The following is a 26450-nucleotide window of genomic DNA, read 5'->3' on the forward strand; positions in this document are numbered from 1 at the left end:
GACTAAAGATGACATTTTTTACAATGAGTGTGGTGAAACACAGGAACAGGTTACTCAGAGAGGTGGTAGATGCCCCATCCCTAGAAACATTCAAGGTTGGGTTGGATGAGGCTCTGAGCAACCTGATATAGTTGAAGATGTCCCTGCTCATTGCAGGGGTGGGGGGGTTGGACGAGATGGCCTTCAAAGGTCCCTTCCAACACAAACTATTCTACAATTTTCAGCAACACTTAAGAGATTAAAATATCCCATAGCCAATAAAATCTTAGTACCTTACATCTGTCGTTACCATATACTGCAGTAAGTATTCCTAGACCAAATCTATACTCTGGACTGAATTACCACTATTGACTCAAACTAAATTTCATTCTATCCAATCAAAATAGAAAGGATCAGACAATAAAATTTACTGTTTTGAATTACAGATATGAAAACATTTGCTTTTTCCTTTTATTAATGTAAATTTCTGGCCTAAGTGCAAATTCAGATCAAGCAACAGAAACTTGTTATACCAGACATGTAACCAGGGTTATTTTAAATACTATCCAACAAATACATTTCATAACAAAGCATTTTGTTTCTAACCTTCTTACTTCAGAGCATACTGAATACTGTAATATTTTTATTGAGATTTAAGTTATTTAGCACTACACTGTGTATTATTATATACAAGCTTCCTAAAAAGAGGAGTTTTTGTTTCAGGGAACAGAGTGGAATTCTGGAGTTCTGCATCAAAACTTGATAGTTTTCAGCCCAAACTGCATATTTATTCACCTCCCTGAATCAAAAGCGGCTAAGAGAAGAAAGGAAAAAAAGAAAAAAAAAATGGCATTTTTCTAGCAGAGTCCCTTGATATTTTTAATCCTCATTATGTAATGTATTCATCCACTTGCACTAACTCAAGTTGCCTCATGCACTTGTGGTCATTTGGGGCCTAGAGAAATCAAAGCCAATTATGTGAAACAGCAATGGCTCGTTTTTAGTTGTTATGTTCCAGATTAGACAGAAAACCTTGATCATTTGGATGCGATGTGCATCCGCACTAGACCGATTTCTATTATAGTTGTGAAGAAGAGTCAATTCAAGAAAGCCAGGACTGAAAACAGTGGTCCTAATGCTTGAAAAAAAAAAAAAAAAAAGGTCTTTTCTGTTAAAATGGCTGTTGCAATGGTAATTTCATTCTTAGCAGTTCAGTGGAATCTGCTAAAATGCAAGGTACAGAAGTTAGGAAAAACAAGGTACACTTCCTATCTTAAGTACAGCTTTAGAACCTTAATTTTTTTAAAACAGACTTGAATATCTTGCTTCTTTTAGAAGACACCAGGTACACCTTCCCAGAAATCTAGTTATATATAAGCCGTTTTTAAAAATTCTTTCCCCCATGCATGTTTCCAATGAGTCTTGACATTCTTGCTGCAAGACTAAGAGAACAACTGACACATCTTTAAAGACACCCTTATAATCTCTCTAAGGAAAAAAGGTAACCAGTAGTATATTTCCGAGAAAAATGCATCTCAGGAAAACACGGTCAAGGACTTGGAAAAGGGATTTGCTGATTACAAGGATAAATGTGAGATGCAAAATGGGCCAGAGATATAATGGAAAAGAAGTGAAATGTGACACTGCATATCAATGTTCTAAAGCATGACATCTCAAAAGCCCCTGGAAACAGAAGGCACAGACACACTGCCCCATTGAGTCTTAATGTTTTACTGTTAAAGCCAAAGATAAAGAAAGTTGTGAGAAGGCAGACTATAATCTCCCTTTTCCCCTAAGCTTTGGTGGACTTTACAGGACCAAGAGGGAAGAGCTGAATCCTTGATCCTAGTCCTCCGTCAGTAAACAGCCACAGAGTAGATGCTTAGAATAGTAGGGTCTACCTAAAAAAGAGCTGTTGTTCCCCCGCCCAAAACCACCCACCAACAAACAAACAAAATCTCTGTCTAGGTGAGGAGACACAAAACACTTTGCATATCCTAATAAACCTTTACCACAAAATCTCCTTAAACTTAAGAGCAAAATAAAAAAAACAACCATACAAACCATACACCACAAGAAAGCGCTAAGAGATTAGGGAACCAATCAGAATCGGAAATGTCTGCTTTATAATACTTCTAACCTAATAATACAATCTAACCTAATAAAAATCCCTTTTTGCCTTCGTTTTGCTTGTCTGTATGGGAACACAGGTGAGCAACCTATTCATTCTGCCTCGTAAACCACCACCAAATCAGACTGAAGAAACTACACCTGAGCTAAACAAATAAAAACAAAACAAAAAAAAAAAATCCCCTCAAAACCAACCAAAAAACCCAAACCACTAAAAAAAAAGAAATAAAGGAAAAAAGACACCGGGGAAGGAAGCTTTTCCTTGACCCTGCGGTCAACAGAATCCTTACAGCATAGTAAGGAGACGCGTATTTCCCTATCTCAATCAACTACTCACCTACAGCAACCAGAGAAATTAGAAAGCAATAATTAGTAACTGTAGTCAGAGTCTTTTGATGTTGTAATATTATTTTTTTCTTGATAATGTTGTGACTGATCTGGAAATCTCCAATTTAGATGCTCTGATAAATGAGGACTTTCTGTTTTGCAGCCAGTCACACAGCAGAAAACCACCACCACCCTGTGCAGCCACAGAATCCAAAATTTACAAATGGGAGCACTTGCTTTGGTAACAATATTACTCCCTCAGGATACAGGTACGCACGCTGAGGGAAATATAAAGAACTACATATAAAAAAAGACATGACCCGAGATGATTGTACAGTCTTAACAGTATCAACCACTTAGATGACTAATCTTGTGGACTTGTGCACTAAATCATTCATTCAAAAAAAATTGTTAGCTATAGTTGAAATTCCTAAGATTTAAAACCTAATCCCCATCCACATCATATCCCCTCCTTTTCAAAATACAACGTTCATCAAGGAGCCACATATGAAAACTAGTGGAACCCTGTTGGGGCACTATTTATTCAAGCACTATAATGGCTCACACAAGGTATGTGAAGAGCATGGACTGACTGGGAGCAAAATGCAAGAAGTGGGAATATTAAGTGGTTCTTTGGGTGGGTTTTCTTCGTTGTTTTACTTAAACATTAACTTAGCTTAACCTTATCTGCTTATCTGGAGGTTTACTGGAAAAGGAGGTGGCCTCAACTACGCTCAAAAGGGAATGAGATTAAGATGTCCTACAAGTACTGTATTACAGGTACAAAGCAAGACATGGCCTTATTGCCCTGCAGATCCACAGTTATGTGAAAACAACTTCCGAAATTAACAACCATCAGGGAATTTTTAACCTGAAGGAACATTGTGATGGAGAACTAATAGCATCTGAATTTCAGTCTCTTCAGATCCACGACAGGGCAGAGATTCCTTTCTTAAATAAAAATATAAAAAAAAAACATTTCCATCTGTGTTATTTGATACTTCAAGTTTATCTAGCCTGAAACACGAAGAAGTCAGAAGCCACCCCACATTTTCAGACATGCTTTAAAATCCCTGAGAGCACTGGAAAGGAGGACCGGATAGGAAGCAGGGAAACCAAGTGACAATTGTGGTCAATTACTTCTCACTCCTATTTGGTGAACAATCCAGTAAGAGAGCAAAAAATTACTTCTATCTTGTGTCTCCTGTACCAGCCAAATTTGTGAGGTGCTGCCTTCTGTTGCAAATTCCTTATTAGCTGAGGCAGCATTTCATACTTCCGTATTTACGTCCTCTATTCTCTGCTTTAAGTTTTCCAAGAGCAAAGGCAACTCCAAGTTCTACCCTGCATCACTCTTTGCACAATAAAAACTGTATTTTCGGGTCTGCCACAAGTACCACAGGTTCTCCTGAAACAATTTGATCAGTTGGTGTCAATTACATTATTCATTGTAATGCATCCTGAGTTTGTCTTGGCTCACCTGTAAATACTCCTCCTTCTTGGAATAAGCAAAATGGCTATGCACTGTTTTATGAAGAAGCTGAACTTCACAGAGGAGAATAATATATTGCAAAGTCGCAATGTTGCACTCAAGGATGACATTTTCCGCAACACCAATCCTGCTTCTGAAAGTCTCTCACGGGCTATCCTACAGACCAATTTTACCTCGACCACTAGAGTTCTTGAAGGAGATATCACAAATTTGTTCCTTTACATCAAAGACATTCTTGCAATCTTTTTAGCGTACAAAGAAGTATGACATATATTTGCCATTATGGCATCAGAACATAGTAATGATTGCATTATTTGGATCTAAGATACTTCTAGCTTGGCATCAGCCTCTGACAGTAGCCAAACCCAGCCAAAAATGCCTAAGAAAAAGTACAAGAATAGTGACGCTGCTTCTCACTGTTCTTCCAGACCACTATCATTTCAGCCCAGGAACTTCTTGTTCCTTCTATGTACATAGTAATTCTCAGTGCAGAGCTAATTGGAGAACAACAGGCAATAATGATCTATAATAGAGATAGAAAGCATTCTGCTAATGCTGGAGTTGTAGAAATACTGTAATTTATGCTATTAATTGTGACTGATAATCATTCTCATGAGATTAAAAATAGCCAACCAAGAATGTAGCCATGCAAAATACAATACTACAGCCCAGCCCCAGGGGTCACCATACCAATTAGCCCACACATTAACTGTCCAGCATACAGGCTGACTTGCGATTTTGGTAGCCAGAAGAGGAAAGATGGGTGCCTAAAAAATTTAGGTTTTTGCAAGAATAAGAAAATTCTGTAGTTACAAAAATGTGTCATAAGAGCCAAATGTTGTCACGTTATCTTTATAAATTTAATGAAGCGCTAGTGTGACCCACTAGGCCTTGACAGTCCAAAGTTCTGAGCTGGGGAATAGGACAGACATATAATGCAATGCAAATCCAAACCCAATTTGTGATCTAATATCATAACTGTAACTGCTTCACTACTGAAAGTATATAATTTAGTTTTTTGATGCCTCAAATTTACTGTCAGTAAAATGGAAATAAAGAAAATAATCAATCGACAAGTTCAGAAGTTCAATTTGACATTCTGACTGCTTTAAAATATTTATTTTTCCTTGTGCAAATTAGCATTAAACCAAACTTTTCTTAATTCTTCAAAGATACAGACAGGAGCATTTAGCAGTTACTACTACTAGATGTTTCAAATTTAAGCTGCTCTAAAGCATTTACAATTGAAACTTTTAAAAAACTTTTCTTTGAAGTCCAATTGTTCATAGATTTCACTGAAACTTAAAAAAAAAAGTGATGATTTTGAAGAACTGTACATGATTCTCAAGTCTGACACTTTTTACATGTGATTACATGAGAGATTAAGCTAGACAGAAGGCCAAATCCTGAAAAAGTTAAGGTGGAAAGAGTTGAAATTGAACTCTGATATTAAGTTATTTCCCAGAAGTGTTACATCATTTAAAATGAAACAGACAACTTGAATGTTAACCTTTACTGTGAACAGAACAATATACAATACAAATCTAAAAACTACTCCAAATATTTTAAAAAGCCCTTGCACTTATTTTTATGCTGTCCAGTAATAGAAAGATGGGTAATTAACTTTTTAATTTGTTATTTGGGAAATATAACTATGTAACGTAACACCCTGCAATAAAGGAGAAATGTAAATACTAGCTCTTACTTCATTACAGCAATTAAGATTCCTACCGGTTATAAATACTAAAGGACAACTATGATTAAAAAAAGGTGTGTAATCACACACAAGTATTTTCAGACCCTGTAAAAAGTTATAAACAATTTATTTATTCACTTTGCAGATTCTAAGATTTTAATAAAATACTCAGTAATGGTTTCCAGTACAACCATCATGGATCTAACTTGAAAAGTTATAGAAACAAAACAGAGAGGTACCTTACCAACAACAATAAAAAAACCAATCCCAACTCAAAACCACAAGACACTTTAAATACAATACAATACAATATATAAGACTTACCTGAACACTTCCCTAACCAGCAGTCATATGTTACTAGCCAATGAAAAATTCATATAACACTATTGGTAGTAGCTTAATAAATATGGTCAAAGGAATGTCAGAACACTCTGGATTATAATAAAAATACACCCTAAAAGCTTACCTCTGAAATATACTACTATATGTAGTCTATACTGTTAACACTACATATGCACAAAAAGGGGGGCAAAGAAATAAGTTAATATTTGTGTTTTATGCCATGTCTTCTCAATATTCAGTATCAGTGTGTAATTGCCATTTTTGTTCAAACAAATTAATGTTAAAACGTCAATCTCTATTTTATGTCATAACACATTCCTCCAGTGACAGTCTGAATGAAATTATCTAAGTAGAAAACAAACAATTCATCTCATTTGAATTTTTTTACCCAAATTACTTAGCCCATTCACAAGGGCTCCTCCTCCCAAGTAATAGTTTTTGCAAATGAAACCTCTGTTCTCTGCATCCGTAATGTTCAGGGTGGGGGAGAGGGGACCCAACTATTATTGATTAAACTGTATAAAGAATTTTAAAATAAAATTGCACTTACATCATAACTATAGTCTGCATCATTTGTTACTGTCAAGTCTGCAAGGTCTCCAAGGCCCAGTACACTTAACAACACATCATCAGAACCCATAATAAATGACTTGCCTCCTCCAGGTGGAAACGTTATTGGCTCAGCTACAAAGAACAAAACAGTTTCTTTAAGTCTCAATGTAATAATTCAAACTGATGAAAAACTGCATTATTCATCACTTAAAATAAAAGCAGAGCTTAAAACCAAACTTGTATGTAGTACTGACCCAAATAAAAAAAAACAAAAAGAGCATGACAACACGCACACATGTGCAAACACACACACATATATTAAATACATCACTCATATAATGCTTTGTCATTTGATTTCAACTTATTTTACAGAGCTGTTCAATACCACTGACAAGTGACTTGACTGACACTACTTTACATTGCAATATCAAATGTCCCAAGTCTCCAAATTCTCAGTTAAATATTTCATTTACTATACCATGCTATCTGCCTTCTATCCATTTGCAAATAATATACTATTACATTACACTATTACTATACTACAGTTTCAAATATCTCTAGTTGCATATGTATGTATTTTTCAACTCTCAGGCTGAAGGCCTCCTACAAAACATCTCTTCTACTTTGATTTTTTAAATTATTTTAAAAAGCAAACACCTGTTATCCAGGAATTCCCTCTCTTACCTTCTCAGCATGATTTTGGATTCTAATTTAAAAATACACTCAACTGATATTTATCTTAGCTATCTGTGCCTTCCCCAAATTAAAATTTTGCATTTCTGTTAATTATCATTTAGAATGAATAAAAATTCTAATAACCATTCATTCTGAATTCACAACTGAATAATAAAGTTTCACATTTTCATCCATATTCTTTACACTATTTAACAATTCTGTATACCTCCTCCTACCCACAAGTATTAATTTAGCAGTGAGGAACAGGAAGAAAGGCCTGAACATTGTAATACTTTAGTATATTTTAGATGGTGCATTTACTTATCAGTATTCCTTTCTGTGCAAAAATTGGTACACTTGTTAGGTAGAGTATTTAAACTTTAGCTATGTGTGAACTTTAGCTAAGTGCAAACATCTACAAAATACGTTAAATTATATTTGACATCTTTAAAAATTAAACTTGCTTGACTTTTGGATTTCACTGATTTGCAATAGAGAGTTATGGCCTCACTTTAACACCACCCCTTGTTTCTAATCCCCTCAAAAAAAAAACCTCGAAACCCAGAGAAAATAAAGTTTCCAGATCTGAAAAACATCAATAACCAGTTTTTTGTTGTACAAAAATAGTTCTAAACAAGAGGACTAATAATCAACACATTCCCGTTTTGAACATGCATCTTCAATATTCTGTATCGCTGCTACCTGAATGGTAACCTAGTTATGTTCCACTCCAGCTGAAGAAAACTAAGACCAGGTGTAAAGTTATAAATGTCCAGGATCATTGCTATGGCAAAGCAGAGAGGAGCCAGCCCAGCTAGATCAAAAAATCACTTCTCAGGAATAAAACAAATTCTAATGCTTGAGAACTGCTGTACTATTAAATTAATGTAACCTTATTACTACAAGCAACACAACTGTATGTGAGAATCTAAGAATATAATCTACGTAAGAATAAGGACTGGTGGTTCCTAAAACTGAATAAAAAGAACAAATGGTGTTCTAACTATCTACAATCACCTCTTTTTACAACATTCACAATCCACACAAAGGTCTTGACTCATCAGAATACTACATTAAATTAACAGCCCAAAATAGCTTACTATGTCCTTATATGAATAAGCTTTTCATTTCCATTAATATTTTACTCAATTTGACAGTCAATTCCAAACCACCTATATTTCAGAAAAAGCCATATTCCTAGAAATTAATTATTTTCCATGTTACCACCTATTTCCCATATTATTGGTTTTTCGGTTTAGGGCTTTTATTAGGGAGGGTGAGGGTGCATCCAGCCATCCATGATTATTAGATGAGATCAGAATTTCTAAGGATTGATTTCTTAGTGAAAGTGCCTGAGCTGAGTATAAGAGGTGACACAAACAATACTTTATATGAAGCAAGAAATAAAATAACATAACAAACATTCTCTGGGTGAACCTAATTGTCTATATAATAAATTTATCAAACTTTTTGTGCATCAGAGATTAATACATCTTTAAATAAAGCTATCATGCTAAATTTTATCTGAAATTTATATTTCTCATTATTAAAGTTGCCAATATGTATATACAAGTTGTATAACTACATTTTTATTTGCGTGTTTTATTATTTTAAAATAAGACACATTGAAAGAAGTTTAAAAAACGGGTTCAAGCTGTTTTCGTTTTAAAAAGGCAGAAAAGTAATCCAATGAATGATGCCTGATGTCATAGCTACTAAACATAAACACCCACAACTCCACACATCAAAAACAATGTATCAACAGATACATGCAAATGATAAAGTTAAATAAATTGCTTATTGAATGCTTTCCATCTTTAAAAAGAAACTACTTTCCTAAAACACACAGAGTACAATATTACCCTCATAGCATAATATCTATGTTTAACTGGGTTTGCAACCAATAAATACCAAGTAAAAATGTATGTGATAGTACAAGTTTCTTTGTAGGTAAAACTAGGTGAGAAAAAAAAAATGCAGTGGCTAAATATTTGCTTGGCCAATCCTAACCAGCAATTCTTATCCTCAAGTTCTTGACATCTACATAATTAAGTCACAAATCAAGCAGTAATATTTGTACAGACTGAAACTGCTTTAATCTAACCAAATATGTACGTTCATATATGCTGTTGTTGTCTACTGTACAACAGTCTCATCTTAATGTTGTTTTCCAGAAAGTTAATACGTGGTTCACCAAAAGCAGCAGTTAATGCCCGAGCAATTAGCTGTTACTGCTATTTTTTGTCAGTCTATAGAACACCCCCCACAATCTATAGATCATTAAAAAAGAAAAGCAACACATGAAAATTATAAGTCTCTGTAAAATACAGTGGATGGAGAATCATGCAGCATTTGATTCTGTATCTAGAAGTCATGCAATATGGTGAAATGGAACCTCCAATTTCTTATGGCCAAAACTATAAAGTGTAATTAAGGCATAAAAATTTTCTCATCATATTTAACCAGGCGCTTGAGAGAGAAAAAAACCAACCAAACAAAAAACTAAAATCCACACCTTCAGAGGTATAAAAGGTATAATCCCAGCCAATTAGAACCGTAGTTTACTTTCCTTCCTGAACCCCCTCCTCCCCTCAATAAAAAAAAAATTAAAAATGAGCTGAATAATGTTTTATTCTCTATACAAAAACAAAATTATCAACCACTACCTCAGAACTGTAACACTTCAGAGTACAGCATAAACCTTCGTACATTCACAAGAACATTATGACTTGGTAACAATGATCAGCATAGGCTAGTGTGTCCAGCAAGGAAGCCTGAAGTTGTCTGCAAAAAACTTAGCTTTTAAAACACAGATGAAAAAATAATTGAGCAAAATCTGCATTTTATGATAATGAAGTATTTGGCCTTGTTAAGGAAAGACAGACCTAGAAGGAATTCAAAGACAACACTAAGCTTGGTTGCTTGCAGCTTTGCACCATACGGTACAGACAAGCACTTTAAAAAGTCACATAGTGTTCAGGATATAATTTCTGATCAAGCAGCAAAATTTACATTCTAGTATTCAAGTTTAAAAGCTATGCAGAAACCACAATTAGCAGATATGACAATAGAGGTATTCACACTATTACTTTTAATGAATAAAGCCCAAACTACACTGATAGGCTGAAAACATATAAACACATTAAATATAATGAAATTATAATCCTGAAGGCATAGTTTATTTGCAAATAGCATGGACAATTTTATTTGAAGTGTTTGTGCTACAGCAACCAGGTAATAAAAGCCAGTCCCTATCAGATTGAAATTTAGCATCTATTTCTTCAAAAAGATTGTTTTGTCCAATATTATTTTAGATCTAAAGTCTCTGAACGAGACAACAGCTACATAGCCTGTCCTTAACACAGAATATCCGTGTTCCCTGGCATAATATGTATGTTACAGCCTAAGACAGACTGAGGGAACTGCAACATGCCCTCAATACCTTAACAGGACTAAAAGGCAACCTAAAGCGTGTAAATACTAAACCTAAACACAACCTAAATGTATGTCCACAAGTTTTAGCAAGTGGAACTTCACCAGTAGGTTTTTCAATTGCACTCCGCAGGTAACTTTGATACTGGTTCAACTTTAAGTTGTAAATAAAAACAAAGGCAGTAAAAGATAAGGTAGGAAGACAAACACTTTTGTAAACTAACAGTTCGGGAGAGCAACAGAAAAACCTCCCTGCAAAATTTCTATTTTTCTGCTTACTTGGTGACAGGCATTTGTGGGGGCAGGGGTGAAAGAGTAATAGGAGAACCAACAGGTCATCAGGATCAGAAATAAAGCAAATTCTTTCCACTTCTGGTATAGCTGATTCCATGCCAGGGCTTATCAGTTCAAAATCATCATAAAAGAGCCAAATCTGAATTCAGCTGAGTATTTTGAATGAAAATGTTCTGAGGACAGATCTACATAATGGTATTCTAATCTCAAAGCTAATACAAGGAAAATCATTCCTTTAAAACAAAAACCTTAAAGCTGAACACAAGATTTTGGACTATTTAGGTAATAGTTTGCCACTAACTTCCATTGCCTAAGATAATCTCGAAATTGAAACCAATACTTTGGAAAGAAAGCATGTCTTTGTACACTTGTGTATAAAGAGCAAGAGAATTTTTAAAAAGAGAACATTAAACTTGAGGAAGAGAGACAAGTAAGTCTCATAACTTAAATAACCACTTATAAATTTCACTTTAAAATGCAAACTGTGTATAAAATGTTAATACTCACCTTTTTTCCCCCCTCAATCAATAACACCCTATTTGTAAAAGGTTTTGCTAACAGGGGGTGTCAGCAAACAGGGATTTAATAGTGAATAGTTTCAGAACACACTGCTGTACATGAAGTTCTTTAAAAAAACTTATGAAATAATGGTGAGTTATGATAAGCCACAGAAGCTCGAGACATTCTCATAAAAACATTTGGGAAGATTTGCAAATAAAATAATAATGTGGCAATCTGCAATCGCATTAAGCTTTCTAGAGGGGACAGTAAATTACAGCGTGTGCTTTCTAGAAGAAATCTCCTGAAATATAACAAGTAGCTGAATTTTTTGTACCTTCCTCTGCTCTTGCACCTTCATGATCAGTCATTCTAGAAGAGGGTGACCTAGATTGATTAATGATTCCTGAAGGGATGTGGGGTATCTCATCATCGCCCAGATCAGCTATCATGTCGTGAAGTTTTGTCCTGTTGACTCCTGTAAATTAACGTCAGCAGCAAAGATTCATTTGATTGCTACCGCTTGACTTGACTGAAGTCTAAAAAGCCATTAAACTAATTAAACAAGAATAATTACTGATGGGACCTCCTTAAAATAAATACAATGCTTTGCTTTTGTCTTTGTATATTAATGAAATTCATCTTTTGGAAATCAAAAGGAGGAGTTAACGCATCAAATTTGAAAACTACATGCAAACAGTTTTAATTTACTAAATCAAAGAATAACTCCTTTGGGTTCTGTAGATCTGTTCTACAGTTTCCTGTAGGGGAGAAAAAAAATCATCTTACAGCCCTACTGAGAAGTCAAGACAAATATTAAAAGAACATTAACTATTAAACAAAATACAGATGAATTAAACATTTGCTAATAATATTACACAACTTTAACTATACTAAACAATTTAACACTGAAAAACAGAGTGCAAATAAAAAATAAGCTTAAAAATGAGGGAAAAAAGTACAGACAAGTCATAAGGGGGTGCAACAAACAATTAACTTTCCCTGCTTTGGAATGGTAATTAAATTGTATAATGTGTTTATTAAACACAAGAGCAATGTATGAAACTGCAGATGTATATTACCCTTATTATACAAGCATGCCTCTAGAAACAAATCATAATGAATTATATATGCATTAAATTCATGATGTCGACACTAGCAGACAAGAACAGTATAACTTAATTTTTTTTAATTAATAAACTCATTCCCGATTCCATCTTACAGCTTGCATGTCAAAAAGTCAAGCTTCAATCATAAAGTGAAATTTCAGGGCCAAAATCTCTTTAAAGAAAATGATCCACAATGATGCAAGACATAACCAGCTTTTGATCAATAAAAGAGTCCTTCCTGGGATTGCAGACAGCTCTATTGTAGAACAATTGAAATAAAAAAACCCCACTACCCTGCCCCCCAAAACTATACTTTTAAACTTGCTAAAATGAAGTGTTTACTGTATTTAGAAGGGCATATTAGAACCAAAATAATTTTCAAATATGTCCATTTTTTAGTAAAGTAAATATCAGGAAACAATTTCTTATACTCTGAAGTAACATGTACCACTTTTACTAAAGGAAATAAAAACTAAAAGAAAGCCTTAATTCTCAAAAAAGTTAAACACTGTTATTACAGATGATTTATCAAAAGCAGAACTGTCCCTCTGAACAGTTAAAACACTAAAGCCACTCTTTCAAATAATATCTGATCATTTCCATTTTTAGATCATACTGACAAAAAATCATTTAAATGGATGTGTTCAAAAATAACTCTCCCTCAATAATTGAATTCTCTGAAAAGAATGATGACAAGGAAAAACATTTCTGGAAGTAGAATCATAGCAAAAGTAAACCACGCATACCCCAAGAGGGATGCTACATAACTATCCTCATTAATATTTGCAAAACATTTTTATTTTGCCAAATAATATAGAACACCCAATACCTTAGTTTTTGTGTTTCTCACATTTTTCTTTCACAAAGGCTGCTACCCAGAAGTTGTCCGAGAAGAAAAATGGCTTCCAAAAGTTTTCCTTATTCAACAGATTTCCTGAGTAGTTAAGTTCGATTTCACTCTCTAGTAGAAGTGACTCTCAAAACCTGTGATCTCAGCTAATGAAGTACGTGTAAAATAATTAAAATGAAGCGTGTCTTTTTGCGCCAACACTTTTTTTTCTAATAGCCACTAGGCTGAGAGGATTTCATTTCAAAGGTGTAGTACTTAATTGCAGTCAAGTCAGCAGGTGAGATCTCATATAAAAAAGTCATTCTTAAAACGGTCAGGTTTCTGGCCTACAGACCACAAAGCTTGCTTTTGTCTTCATTCCAGCTGGCTCTCAGCCAGCCACCTATGGTGACCAGCAGCAGATAAATTCTTGAAGATATTATAGAGCAATCAATAAATGACATGGTACCCTAAACTATCTACTTTAACATACCCTTTGCTATCAACATTTGTCTTCTCCATGTCGATATGCATGAACCATTCAACACGTGGAAGGAAAATGCCAAAAATGGCTTATAAACTCGTATTCACATCTAAACTGAAGGCATCTTCTGGAGGTACTTTCACACCAAACATATGGGCATAAGAAGTTTGTCTCAGAGCACACTCAGAAATAACTGGTTGGAAAGGACCATTAAAGGACCATCTAGTCCAACCCTGCCTGAAACGAGCAGGAGCATCTTCAACTAAAACAGGTTGCTCAGAGCCCTGTCCAATCTGACCTTAAATGTTTCCAGGGATGGGACATCTACCACCTCTCTGGGCAACCTCTTCCTGTGTCTCACCACTGCCATGGTAAAAAATTTCTTCTTTATATCTAGTCTAAATCTACCCTCTTTTGGTATAAAACCATTACCCCTTTTCCTATCACAAAAAGGGCCCGCTAAAAAGTCTATCCCCATCTTTCTTATAAATCCCCTTTAAGCACTAAAAGGCTGCAATAAGGTTTCCCCAGAGCCTTCTCTTCTCCAGGCTGAACAACCCCAACTCTTTCAGGCTGTTCTCACATGAGAGATGTTCCATCCCTCTGGTCATTTTTGTGGCCCTCCTCTGGACCTGCTCCAACAGGTCCATGTCTTTCCTGTGCTGAGGGCTCCAGAGCTGGACACAGTACTCCAGGTGGGCTTTCACCAGAGTAGAGGAGCAGAATCACCTCCCTTGACCTGCTGGCCAGTATGTTTAGTCACTTCTTGTCCTTCAGGCACAACTTCAGGATAGCCCTCAATCCATCATTCAATAGAAAGAGAAACTCCTTTCTAAAGCTTACAAAAGAACAGCTGCTGTTCCCAACAACCTCTCTGTATTTCACGCTGAAAAATGTCAATATTCAAGATTGTGCCACTACCACAAAAGACTCTCCAGATTTCTGCTTTGAAGTAAATAGAAGTGTACCTTCACATAATTGTTAAAGCATTTTAAATGTTACAAAGAAATTTTGAAGGATAAGAATGTGCTGTCTCTGCACAAGCAGCCATGGTCAAGGCACAAAATGGATGACTCATCCTCAACAAAAGATTAGAAGAAAAAAAAACAAACAGTAAACACGAACCTGTTATGAACAAAAGCAAAACACCTACAATCCCATCTTAGTGTATCCTCCTTCAGAGATCAAAAGTGAAAAAGGTAATTGAATATTCAGTGCTGAAAAGTTGTTGTCTGAGATGCTGTAGTCTAAGAAGCCATAAACAGATTTCTACTAGCTCCAAGATGTAATAGCCCAAGTCTGAATATAACACACTGAAGGATCCTTACACATAAACAGGTGATGTTAATGAAGATGATAAAATCCAAATCTGTTTTCATGCCTATCAACTATTACACTGTACTCGCAGAAATCGAGGCTAGCAAAGTGATTGGAACATATACCATTTCATAAATAAAGATTAGACTGAGGGAAGAGAGCAAGAAAGTAAAAAAGTGAGAAAAGTTTCAAAGAACCTAAGGAAAATCAGTAAAGTGATCTTCATTTTAGCAGTGATACACACATACAATTTAATACGTGACAACTGTTTTTCAAATTGCTGAGAACACATAACTCTGACCTGATAGTATGAAATGAGATATGTATCATCTCCACTGTTATGGCCTGAAAATGTGACAAGACTATATCTGAAAAACAGTCATCCCCTGATTTACCTGCCAAAACGGATCTTAGCAAAATTTGGCAAAAACTGGCCTTAAATTCAGCATATTACTGTAAAAGTTCAGCCTGGTTTCACAGAAACCAAACGTAAATCCTTACCTATTTATCACAATGAAGTCCAGAATACCTTGTGGTTGAATTGTGTTGTGGGGTTTTTTTGTTTGGTTGGGTTTTTTTAAATATAAAAACTCTTCAATAAACAGGTTTTGGGTTATTTTACAGCTGATATTATAAAGGAATTTAAAGTACAGGGTGGTTGTTGGTTTGGTGAGGGTTGGTGGGTTTTTTTAAGGTCTTTTCATAAGAGAGATAAGAAAGCAGTATTTCCACATAACATAGTGACTATTGTAACAGAAAAAAAACCACCCCAACCCAAAAAGAGAAAAAAAGTAAGTATTACATTATGAAAACATATGTGCTGAAAGAAGATGATCTAAAAGAATACATATGAATGCAGACTACAGGACCATCAAAAGAGAATCAAATCTACTTCTGTTTAGTTACTTATCTCTACATATGGAATGGACTTTACCATACCTGGGCCAGGGCTACAAACAGAGCAGCCTAAATGAAGATTTGGTTGTTTCCAACATATCCATCAAAAGAACCCATTAGAATGTCTGCCCTATTATGCTGTCCTTAAAGTATTGCAAGAGGTGATAGTCAATGCACATTTATTTGATCTTTATGATGATATATACACTCCCATGCATATAAACTCTGTTATTGCTCCAAATAAATTCTGATAAAAAGTCTGACAACACACTGAAGAGCAAAGCAAGAGATGAAGTTCTGAAGGGTCCCGCACTTGGGTCACAACAACCCCATGCAGCACCACAGCCTTGGGGAAGAGTGGCTGGAGAGCTGCCCGGCAGAAAAGGACCTGGCGGCGTTGGTCGACAGCCGGCTGAACATGAGCCGGCAGTGAGCCCACGCGGGCAAGGCGGCCAACAGCATCTTGGCCTGTATCAGGAACAGCGTGGTGCATAGGACTTGGGGGGTGATCGTCCCCCTTTACTTGGCACAGGTGAGACCCCACCTTGAGTGCTGTGTCCGGTTCTTTGGTCCCTCACTACAAGAAAGACACTGAGATGCTGCAGCGTGTCCAGAGAATGGCAACAAAGCTGGTGAGGGGTCTGGAGCACAAGTCTTAGGAGGAGCAGCTGAGGGAACCGGGGTTGTTTAACCTGGAGAAAAGGAGGCTGAGGGGAGACCTTATCACCCTCTACAACTAACAGAAAGGAGGCTGTAGTGAGGTGGGGGTTGGTCTCTTCTCCCAAGTAACAGGCGACAGGACAAGAGGAAGTGGCCTCAAGTTGCGCCAGGGGAGGTTTAGGATGGATATTAGGAAAAATTTTTACACTGAAAGGGTTATCAAGCATTGGGATGGGCTGCCCGGGGAAGTGGTTGAGGCACCATCCCTGGAGGTATTTAAAAGACGGGTTGACATAGTGCTTAGACACATAGTTTAGTAATGGGGGGTGTGTGTGTGTGTGTGGTGTGGTTGTGGTGGGGGTTTTTTGGTTTTTTTTTTAAATCAGAGTTAGGTTGATGGATGGACTTTCCTGCAGAACTGCAGGAAAGAGGACAGGAAGAAAAGTTTTGATAATAATGTTGCAAAATTAAATTTTGCAACTGGACATTTCAAATAGAATCATCACTATTTATCCTAAATGACAGTCACAACCAATTTATAGTGAATGTAGACCATTAAAATGCCGGTTTTTGACAAAGTAGTTATTTTTGATGGGTGAGAATTATGCTTCTCTTCTGGAAATTTTCAGATTTACAGATGGAAAACCAAAAAGGTGATAGTAATTCTTGACTGCATAGCAGATAAGGAAGCAATAAGTGCAGGAAAGAGAAATTCTTCCTAGACAAGCCAAAATAATGCCACTAAAACAGATCTGGAGGCCTGAGAAGAGCCTTTATAGAACTTATAATCCTACAACACTACTTATCCCTGTTTTACAGATGCTTACCTGCCACAAGCCAGCAAGTAGAAATTAAACAGTGTGGTGGGTGCAAAAAGATTAGAATTGAAATGTAAGTACAGTTTCAAGAACTTTCTGTATGCGATAACCTAAAGCTTTGCAATGTCTGAGGGAGAAATATAGAGATCCCCTAAATATTTACTTTATTTTCCCCACAATTAAAACCACTTGCTGTTATTTCGCAGCCACTGCGCTTCGAAAAGTCTATAATGTGGAGTTTAAAATTTCAAATAAAAGAAGTCCATTTTAGTATTAACAGGAAGTTTCTAACCCTACAAAATAGTTCATGTGAATTTGGTGTCAACTGCTGATACAGTAGTAATTGGGGTGCTAATGGGTAAGTTCTAATCAAACCAAAGGCTAGGTAAGAAAATCTTTACTTCATAAAAGATTTTATATTTGTATGTGTGTGTACATGCAAGTCATGCAAAGCTGATGAAAAAGAACAATCAACATGCACTAAATGAATTTTAATTTGTTAGATGTTACAAAGTAAATTCAAATCTTAATTACAGAATTTTTCATTCTTCTGGAGAAACTGGCTGCCCATGGTTTGGATGGGAGTACTCTTTGCTGGGTAAAAAACTGCCTGGAGGAACGGCCCAGAGAGTGGTGGTGAATGGAGTTAAATCCAGTTGGCAGCCAGTCACCAGTGGTGTCCCCCAGGGCTCAATATTGGGGCCAGTTCTCTTCAGTATCTTAATCAATGATCTGGATGAGGGGATCGAGTGCACCCTCAGTAAGTCTGCAGATGACACCAAGTTGGGCAGGAGTGTTGATCTACTTAAAGGTAGAAAGACTTTGCAGAGAGATCTGGAGGGGCTGGATTGATGGGCCAAACCCAACAGTCTGAGGTTCCACAAGGCCAAGTGCTGGGTCCTGCACTTGGGACACAACAACCCCATGCAGCACCACAGCCTTGGGGAAGAGTGGCTAGAGAGCTGACCGGCAGAAAAGGACCTGGGGGTGTTGGTCGACAGTTGGCTGAACATGAGCCGGCAGTGTGCCCAGGTGGCCAAGACAGGCCAAGATGCTGTTGGCCGCATCAGGAACAGCGTGGTGCACAGGACTTGGGGGGTGATCGTCCCCCTTTACTTGGCACAGGTGAGACCCCACCTTGAGTGCTGTGTCCGGTTCTTTGGTCCCTCACTACAAGAAAGACACTGAGATGCTGCAGCGTGTCCAGAGAATGGCAACAAAGCTGGTGAGGGGTCTGGAGCACAAGTCTTAGGAGGAGCAGCTGAGGGAACCGGGGTTGTTTAACCTGGAGAAAAGGAGGCTGAGGGGAGACCTTATCACCCTCTACAACTAACAGAAAGGAGGCTGTAGTGAGGTGGGGGTTGGTCTCTTCTCCCAAGTAACAGGCGACAGGACAAGAGGAAGTGGCCTCAAGTTGCGCCAGGGGAGGTTTAGGATGGATATTAGGAAAAATTTTTACACTGAAAGGGTTATCAAGCATTGGGATGGGCTGCCCGGGGAAGTGGTTGAGGCACCATCCCTGGAGGTATTTAAAGGAAGGGTAGAGGTGGTGCTTAGGGATATGGTTTAGTGGTGGTTTTTGTCAGTCTTAGGTTGATGGTTGGACTCTATTATCTGAAAGGTCCCTTCCAACCTAGACAATTCTATGATTCATGAAGTGTTATATTTCAATATCACTTAATTTAGCTAGTACATATTTGCACAATTTTTCAAATCAAGGAAATAGTATTTTTTACTAAATATCACCAGAAACTGTTCTAATATCCTCCCAAAATAAAAACACTGCTACAAAGGGAGCTTCTCTAGAGTGATATTTGTTTATTTAATAACACTGTGTCCACTAAGAGGTCCACTAAGAGCTTGGTATAGCTGATGACATAAGTTACAAAAGCATTTTTACCAGGTACTTCAATATTGAAGTTTGGTTTAACTTCCATAGTTCAAACAGGTCAACTGGTTTGGAAACTCTTAAAGTCAACCAGGATGTGGTAGCTGCACAGAAAAGTGAAGGGCACCATAAAATAAGGATTATACCAAAGCAAAGCCCCCCAAAATTTCTTATTTACATTTCAGGCTTTTTTATAATTCTTATTACAGGCTTAGATTGTACAAATAATTACAAGCCCACAAATAGCAATTATAGCTTGATTCAAGCTCATGTTAAAAAATGAAAGAAACCACCACCCCACCCACAACAGTACCACAGTATTATATTTTAAGCAGCAGATAGTTTAAATCTTTCAGAAAACTTCTCAGGGTAGGAATATCCTCAAAATGCAAGCTGTTAACTATTTTTACACTCACATTCCAAAGCATTTGGCCCTCTTTACTCATTTAACCTTAAATTTTTATGTATTTTCAACATTTCTCATCTAGGAAATGGCTGTCAAAGGTTTTGACACATTCACATTCAGCAGGTAGAAAGTTAAAGTTGGTTGCCCCCATTACAGAAAACAATGCTTAATGGATAAAAAAAACCAAAAACAAACCAAAAGCAGAACTTGTGAGAAAAAAATGTCTTCTATATAGATAGGCAAAAAAAGCGTTGCATTACAAGATTCAGAATCTGCACTTACTCTTTACCCCTTTCTTCCCCTTTCGTTCCTTCTTGTACTGTTCCTTCAGTTTACTTATTAGTCCCTGGTCTACATCCCAAACCTCAGCAGTTGGGGACAGGTCATCTTTGTCTACATGCAGCATATTATTAAAAGAAAAAAAATCAGCAATTGGCAATGCAAGCTGTTGGCGATTTACTATCATAGCTGTATAAGAGCATTAATAAAAGTTCTTAATAAATCTTTACTTTAAAGGTGCAGTCTCAGTTTTAAAGTTTACAAAATACTAAGTCTCATTTCATACAGTTTTCCAAGGCACTGTATAATACCAGTTACATATTTGAAATTTGTATGTTAATTTGTTACTAAGGAGCAAACAAATTAAGCTTCGTAAGTAACTGCTTATGTTAGATACTTCAAAATACACAAAATTCATTGGCGTTCAGAAACGATTACTGCATCTTTAGAAAGACAGTGTTAAGAAATTATTCAGCCAGTGTTGAATAAGCAAATAAAAGTATTCATGCTATATTACTCATGAAAGTGCAAGCTGAGTAAATCAGTGCCGGTTTATTCATGAAGATCACCATGCATCCTCTCGCACTCATTCTACATGCACAAGAAAGAAACCTTGGTCCTACATACAACCTGAGAAACAAGTCTATAAATACAGCTTGTTACATAAAGATGAAGAAAAGTAATTTGCATGGGTGAATAAATTGACATCCCCCTGCATTCCAGCAAATAAATTATAATTAGCAGAAATCCAACATTCCACAGTAGATGCAGAAGACGTCTTTTTTCTGTTTGACAAATATTGCAGAGTTAATTATACTCCAAGAAAAGTCAAGTCTCCACTTTTCTAAACTATCTATTGCAAGTACTTTTGGAAACACAGAATTAGTGAAAGGATAAACTTGTTTCTAAGACAAAGTAAATGTAAGATTTGCAGAAGGACTTTTGTTAAAAGACAACTAGGCAGCAACTAAACTTGGTTTGTGAGCCAGTTAAGCTTACGCTCACAAATTCTTTAGACATAAAATAATAAAACTGAGTTCCTCAGTACCCAACTTCCAATCATACCTACAATATCAGAGTTTTTCTAAAACAGCAATTTTTGAAGTTATAACCATTACAGTTATAAAAGTGCACAAGAGAAGCCATACGCTACAGAGAGAAATAAACATGCATTTATGATGCAAACAAGTAGGACTTATTCCAAGTACATGTTTCATGACAAAACATGACAAGGAATGAAAAAATATCTGAGGGTATTTTCTCATCCACCAAGAGGGATAAGAAAATCATTCAAATAGGGTCAATCAATGACAAAGAGAAACAATCTTGATCAAAGAGGTGGAATATAGAAACGGTGAGGGTGGCGAAGGTATGAAACCGGCAGCATAACGGCAAAGTCCCCTGAGCTGTCCCCAAAGAACTGTGGAGAGGGGAACAGAACAATGACATCCTACACCAAACTGCAGCCGCAATGACCAAACTGCAAACACAAAGACCTAAACCTTTATAATCGCAGGGCCAAAACACTGACAGAGAAGAATAGTGATTGGTGAGGAAATACAAGAAGGACAGAAAGATAAGTCAGAGGATATGCCCAACCAAAAGAGGAAGGAAATTAGGAAAAAGAACCAAAGAAAACCCTAAAATCCAATGGAAGGAAATTCAGTTAAGAACAATTAAAAAAACCCAAAGCACTATTAATAAAAAGAAAATAATCAGCTACGTTGCAGCATTGCAGAGAAGGATTCTGGAATTAAACTGAACCAGAAGCTGAACATATGTAACGGCAACGTAATGCTGGTGTATAAAAAAAAAAAACAAACCACCCTAATAAAAGAATGCCACAATAAAACTGTCATTCTGTGTTTTAAAAGGTGTGGTGTATTAAACCAGAGGTAGTCCACATAATTCAGTGATGGTGACAATAAAATTGACATGTCCAGTCTGTGTTCTACATTAGAAGTTTAGAAAATGTCTGTGGATTGCAAAACAAACAGGGCATTTAGATATCAAGACAAAGAATTTCAAGGAACTGGGCTCATTCAGTCAACAGAAAACAGGAAGAGCATAAGCCTGCAAACATAAATACTCAAAAACAATGCTATCAGCTGCTGAAATGTAGATCAGAAATAGAAAACTAGATAAAATAGTAACTGATTAACCAAAGAGGCTGTGAAATGAATTTCCATGAAGATTTTTAGCAAAACCCAGCAGTGTTTCTCTCAGGTACGCCTTACTCAGCTATTTCAGAATAGAGCCATATAAATCAGAACTCCACAATTCCCCCCTCGGTAGGGAGTGAACTTCCTCAAATTGCCTACGGTGTTTATAACGCACACAAAACCAGCATCAGGACAGTGCAGAGGATCCAGGATGTCCACTGGCCAATACCATTTAGTGGAAAAAGGTGTTATGTTTGTTATTCTTTTTTAATTTATTTGAAAGATGACCCACAAGACTCTGAATTCTAGTCAAACTCTGCCACCCAAAAATTCTGGGCACAGTCAGTCATTCTCTGACTCATGGTTCATCTGTAAACAAAACTTTTGTGTTCCATAGAGAGAAGAAATTCAGTGATGAACATGTAGTTAGTCATTGAAATCATAAGCAGAATAAGACGACTACATAATATGTAGTATCTTTAATATGTAATATAGTATATAATAATACATATTTATTCGTGCTTGCTTAAGCAAAGAAATTCTATATACATCTTTTTCTTGATGATACCGTATCACTACAAGGCATTTACAAATTTTTAATCTAAAAACATACATTCATTCGTGAATGTACTGCGTATTTCAATTCTTTATTTAACACTGTTTGAATTTGCTCATCTTCCAGTATTTTGAAGGTAAGCTGTTCCTAAGTAAAACATGTCACATGACAGAACACTTTAAACCACAAATGTCTGGAAACAATTTAAGACTCAAAGTATATTAAATAAGGCACTTTGAGCAAAAAAAAAAGAATTTGTTCATAAAAAACTGTATTACAGGAAGAAAAAAAACCAAAAGCAGCACAAAATTCCACACTTGGTGGTTGGTTTGCAGAAGTCTCCAATATCAAAAATGTAACTATCAAATTTGGCAATGAAATATTTTAGCATATCTGAAGTTAGACCTACAGATAACTTTGGCAATTAAGTATTGAAAGTAATAATAAAAGCAAGCCTAGGCAATAGCTTTAGAGCTTAAACATCAGAAGTTTGGTTTCTAGAGAGTAAATAAAAGCATTATAAAGAAATACACATGTAAGCATCTGTATTTTTTCAGAGAGCCTAAATCTTCGCAAGAGTAAGAAGTGATAGAAGGATGCCAATGACAGGAAAACTAAAACAGGAAGGAAAAAAGCTGTTAAGAGAACAGAGCAATTGTTTACATTATGAAGAAAAATATGAATTATAACTGAAATAATAAAGATGATGATTGATGCAATTGTTCAGAAAGTATTGGCAAGTATTCATTTAAATGCAGTTTCCCCCAGTAAATAAATAAATAAATACATGGGTGGACCTGGAGATTTCAAGTAATAACAGTTTCATAGAGTTCAAAATAATTCTGACAGGCTAAAATAAATTGGTTTAGGCAATGTATTATTTTATTGTAGAAGGTCTTTAAGTGAGACAATACCTCAAATATTTTTGATAGGTAATAAAGAAGCATTGCCTTTAAGTATTTCAAATGTACACACTGATCTTCAAAAAAGTGACACTTAACCCCAAGACTGATAGATTGTATCCTTAAACATCCATTTAAGAAGAGAACACCTGTACTAAAATCAGTGACATACTAGGAAAAAAAAGCATTGCTACTACAGTTGGAAGAATGTTTTCTGACTCATTTAAGCTGTTAGTACAAAATATACAGCAAACTTATGGATATTGTCTTCATATGGCAAAACTTAGAACACATACTTTTAAAGATGAAAGTAGGTTTATGTTTACTTCCTCCTCCCCGCTCCCTTGCCTCAGACAGGAGTGTTTTGGTAACTATGGAATTACTGCAGTTAAACCAGTTGTCACAAAAAAAGCTGTCACAAGTGTGTACAAATTTCCAAAATGCTCTGTCTCACTTTTGCTATGGGCTCACTTAAACTGTAATAAAAGACATTCAAATTGTTCTCTGAGAAGTTTGGTAGGTGAATTTGTTTTTTAAAATAGATTTTTTGAATTTTATTTTATTTTAAAGTTTGGAACAGCAACTGAACTGCTCAAAAATAAGTTTGAAAAAACATCAACTTGCAAAGTCAGCATCGCAAATAAATCAGAATTCCCCCATTCTGGGTAACTACCTGAGAAGACAACAGAGATCTAACAGACTGGGAAGTAATCTGAGAAAGCAATAATTTGGAATTTCAGTAGTTCAGTAAGTTTCAGTAGTCTGCTCTGAAAAAACGCATAAAACTTTGCATGAATTATAGTGACAAGCTGTCTTTCCTTCCATACACAATAATCATAAGACTGATGCTAGAACCAGAACTTTTTGCATCCCTATACATTTGAAGGGATGCTGCAAACAAAGTCAAAACCTTGGCTTTGAGCCTATGAGACATCTTACACCAAGAGATTTGCCTGTTTGGCCAAACAAAAAGACGATCAAGAAACTAATCAGAAAACATTGCCTTCAAAGGCGAACACCAACAACCAACTAAAGTGCTTCTAAAAACAGACCAAAACTAAAGGTAACAGTTTGTCCGGCTTCATCTTCAACTAGAAATAAGACTGATTTTTAAAAATAAAGGTGACTAACCCTTTGATACTAATTTCCAGGAAGGAATGCTTTCTAATCCTTGATACCTTCAAAATCAAGACGGGATGATTTTCCTGGAAGATGTGTCAGTATTTTGATTTCTGTAGATCTTTATATTCTCTTTGCTCACCAAGGTGTTTATTTAAGTATGACAAATTCGTTGTCTCAATGACATAAGATGGTCGAACAAGATGATCTACTTGCACTTTTTGGCCTTACAATGAAAGACAGTACCACAGTTCAGAAACAAAGATGGTCAATTTCTCATTTCAAGGTGGATGTGAATTACTTGGTTCATTATTCTTTCTCCTACCCATATTCTTTCCCTCTATTTTTTCTTTTGAAATGTGTAGGGTCCAGGAGCTTCTGACCTAACATATTTTGTTTTTTATCAAATTTGTAACCTACTTAATTTTATTACATACTCTAAATTATAATAAATAAATAAAAAGTTGGGGACATACAAAAGTATTTTTTTGATTCTATTAATGCAAGTCACATTAGCAATAACATCTAAAGATCTCAACGAGAAAAAATAAGTATGTAATCGCCCATTTTTACAAGTACACCAAAGAAATTAATTTAACTTCAATACAAAAAGTTTAAAGCTCCTGACCAGAAACAAATAGGGAAAAAAAAATTAAAATCTAGATTAGAAAGCAAATTTAATTCAGGTACGAAGACACTCAGAATCTTAGCCTTCTTATTCAAGAAAGAAAAGAGACTCCTATTTTAGTTTTGGAATCAAAACCAAAACCCAAACCAAATGTAACTATAATTGTGTTTGTGGCAACTACAACAGCACATACATATATATATAAAAATGAAAGTTTCAGCATCCAATACACTATTATCTAAGCATTAGCATTTGATCATCACAGTCATCCACGCACTCACACCATCTTAGTATTGCAACTCTTACATACTATCATGAACAAGTATTCCTTTATTTCTAAATGCTTTTGTTAGCATCTTACCCCACTCTGTTCCATCTCCTGAACTTCGAGCTTCTCCAGCTCCCTCACCATCTTCAGCTGTCACTAAAAAATCAAATTCTTTCAAAGCTTCTTCAGTATCAGGGTCATCTGTAAGGTCAGCAGCTAAACCTTCATTACCAATCTACAAGCAGACAAACATTTTTCTGCATTTGAATCATGAATAGATTTTCTACTCAAATATTTAGGTTAGAAGTGATATAGATTATTCTCACTGAGTACTTGGTTGCAGGGGAAAACACTTTTCAACAAGAAATACAGAAAAGGACACTTAGAGATAGTCAGATCTAGAGCTGCTTATTGAAAAAAAAAAAGGAGCATGAGCAGTGGATTCTAGTGATCATTTGGAAATTAAAAGAATACTGACACTGTTTTTGTTGCTAAATCCAATCTCATACATCCCCATCTTCATTTTTTTATTTAAAACATACCACTTGGAAAATTTTGTTGATTTTCTTGCAATATCAATAGCTCTACAGAGAAGCTTTACAAACAAACTGTGTTTTCTACTAGTACAGAAGCCTTTTTTCCTTTTTGCTTTCCAGTTCTACTTCAGTGTTAAGCATAAGCTTGGAAAATATGGCATTTTCAGAAAAATGT

The 26450-nt window shown here is 35.9% G+C and overlaps 1 protein-coding gene across 2 annotated transcripts in view; it reads right to left on the bottom strand.

The window, feature by feature from the left end:
• STRN3 (striatin 3) overlaps positions 1–26450 on the bottom strand; it is a 66079-nt gene that overhangs the window by 11114 nt on the left and 28515 nt on the right. The window contains exons 7-10 of one of the 2 annotated variants that reach the window (XM_074150018.1): positions 25833–25974; positions 20108–20218; positions 11755–11895; positions 6517–6650 (exon numbers count right to left, since the gene is read on the bottom strand). In XM_074150018.1, the coding sequence (XP_074006119.1) occupies positions 6517–6650; positions 11755–11895; positions 20108–20218; positions 25833–25974 (528 nt within the window). The remainder of the gene's footprint in view (positions 1–6516; positions 6651–11754; positions 11896–20107; positions 20219–25832; positions 25975–26450) is intronic. The other variant, XM_074150020.1, reaches the window with a different exon arrangement.

The sequence above is a fragment of the Numenius arquata genome, chromosome 6 (assembly GCF_964106895.1).
Source record: "Numenius arquata chromosome 6, bNumArq3.hap1.1, whole genome shotgun sequence".
NCBI classification, from domain to species: Eukaryota; Metazoa; Chordata; class Aves; order Charadriiformes; family Scolopacidae; genus Numenius; species Numenius arquata.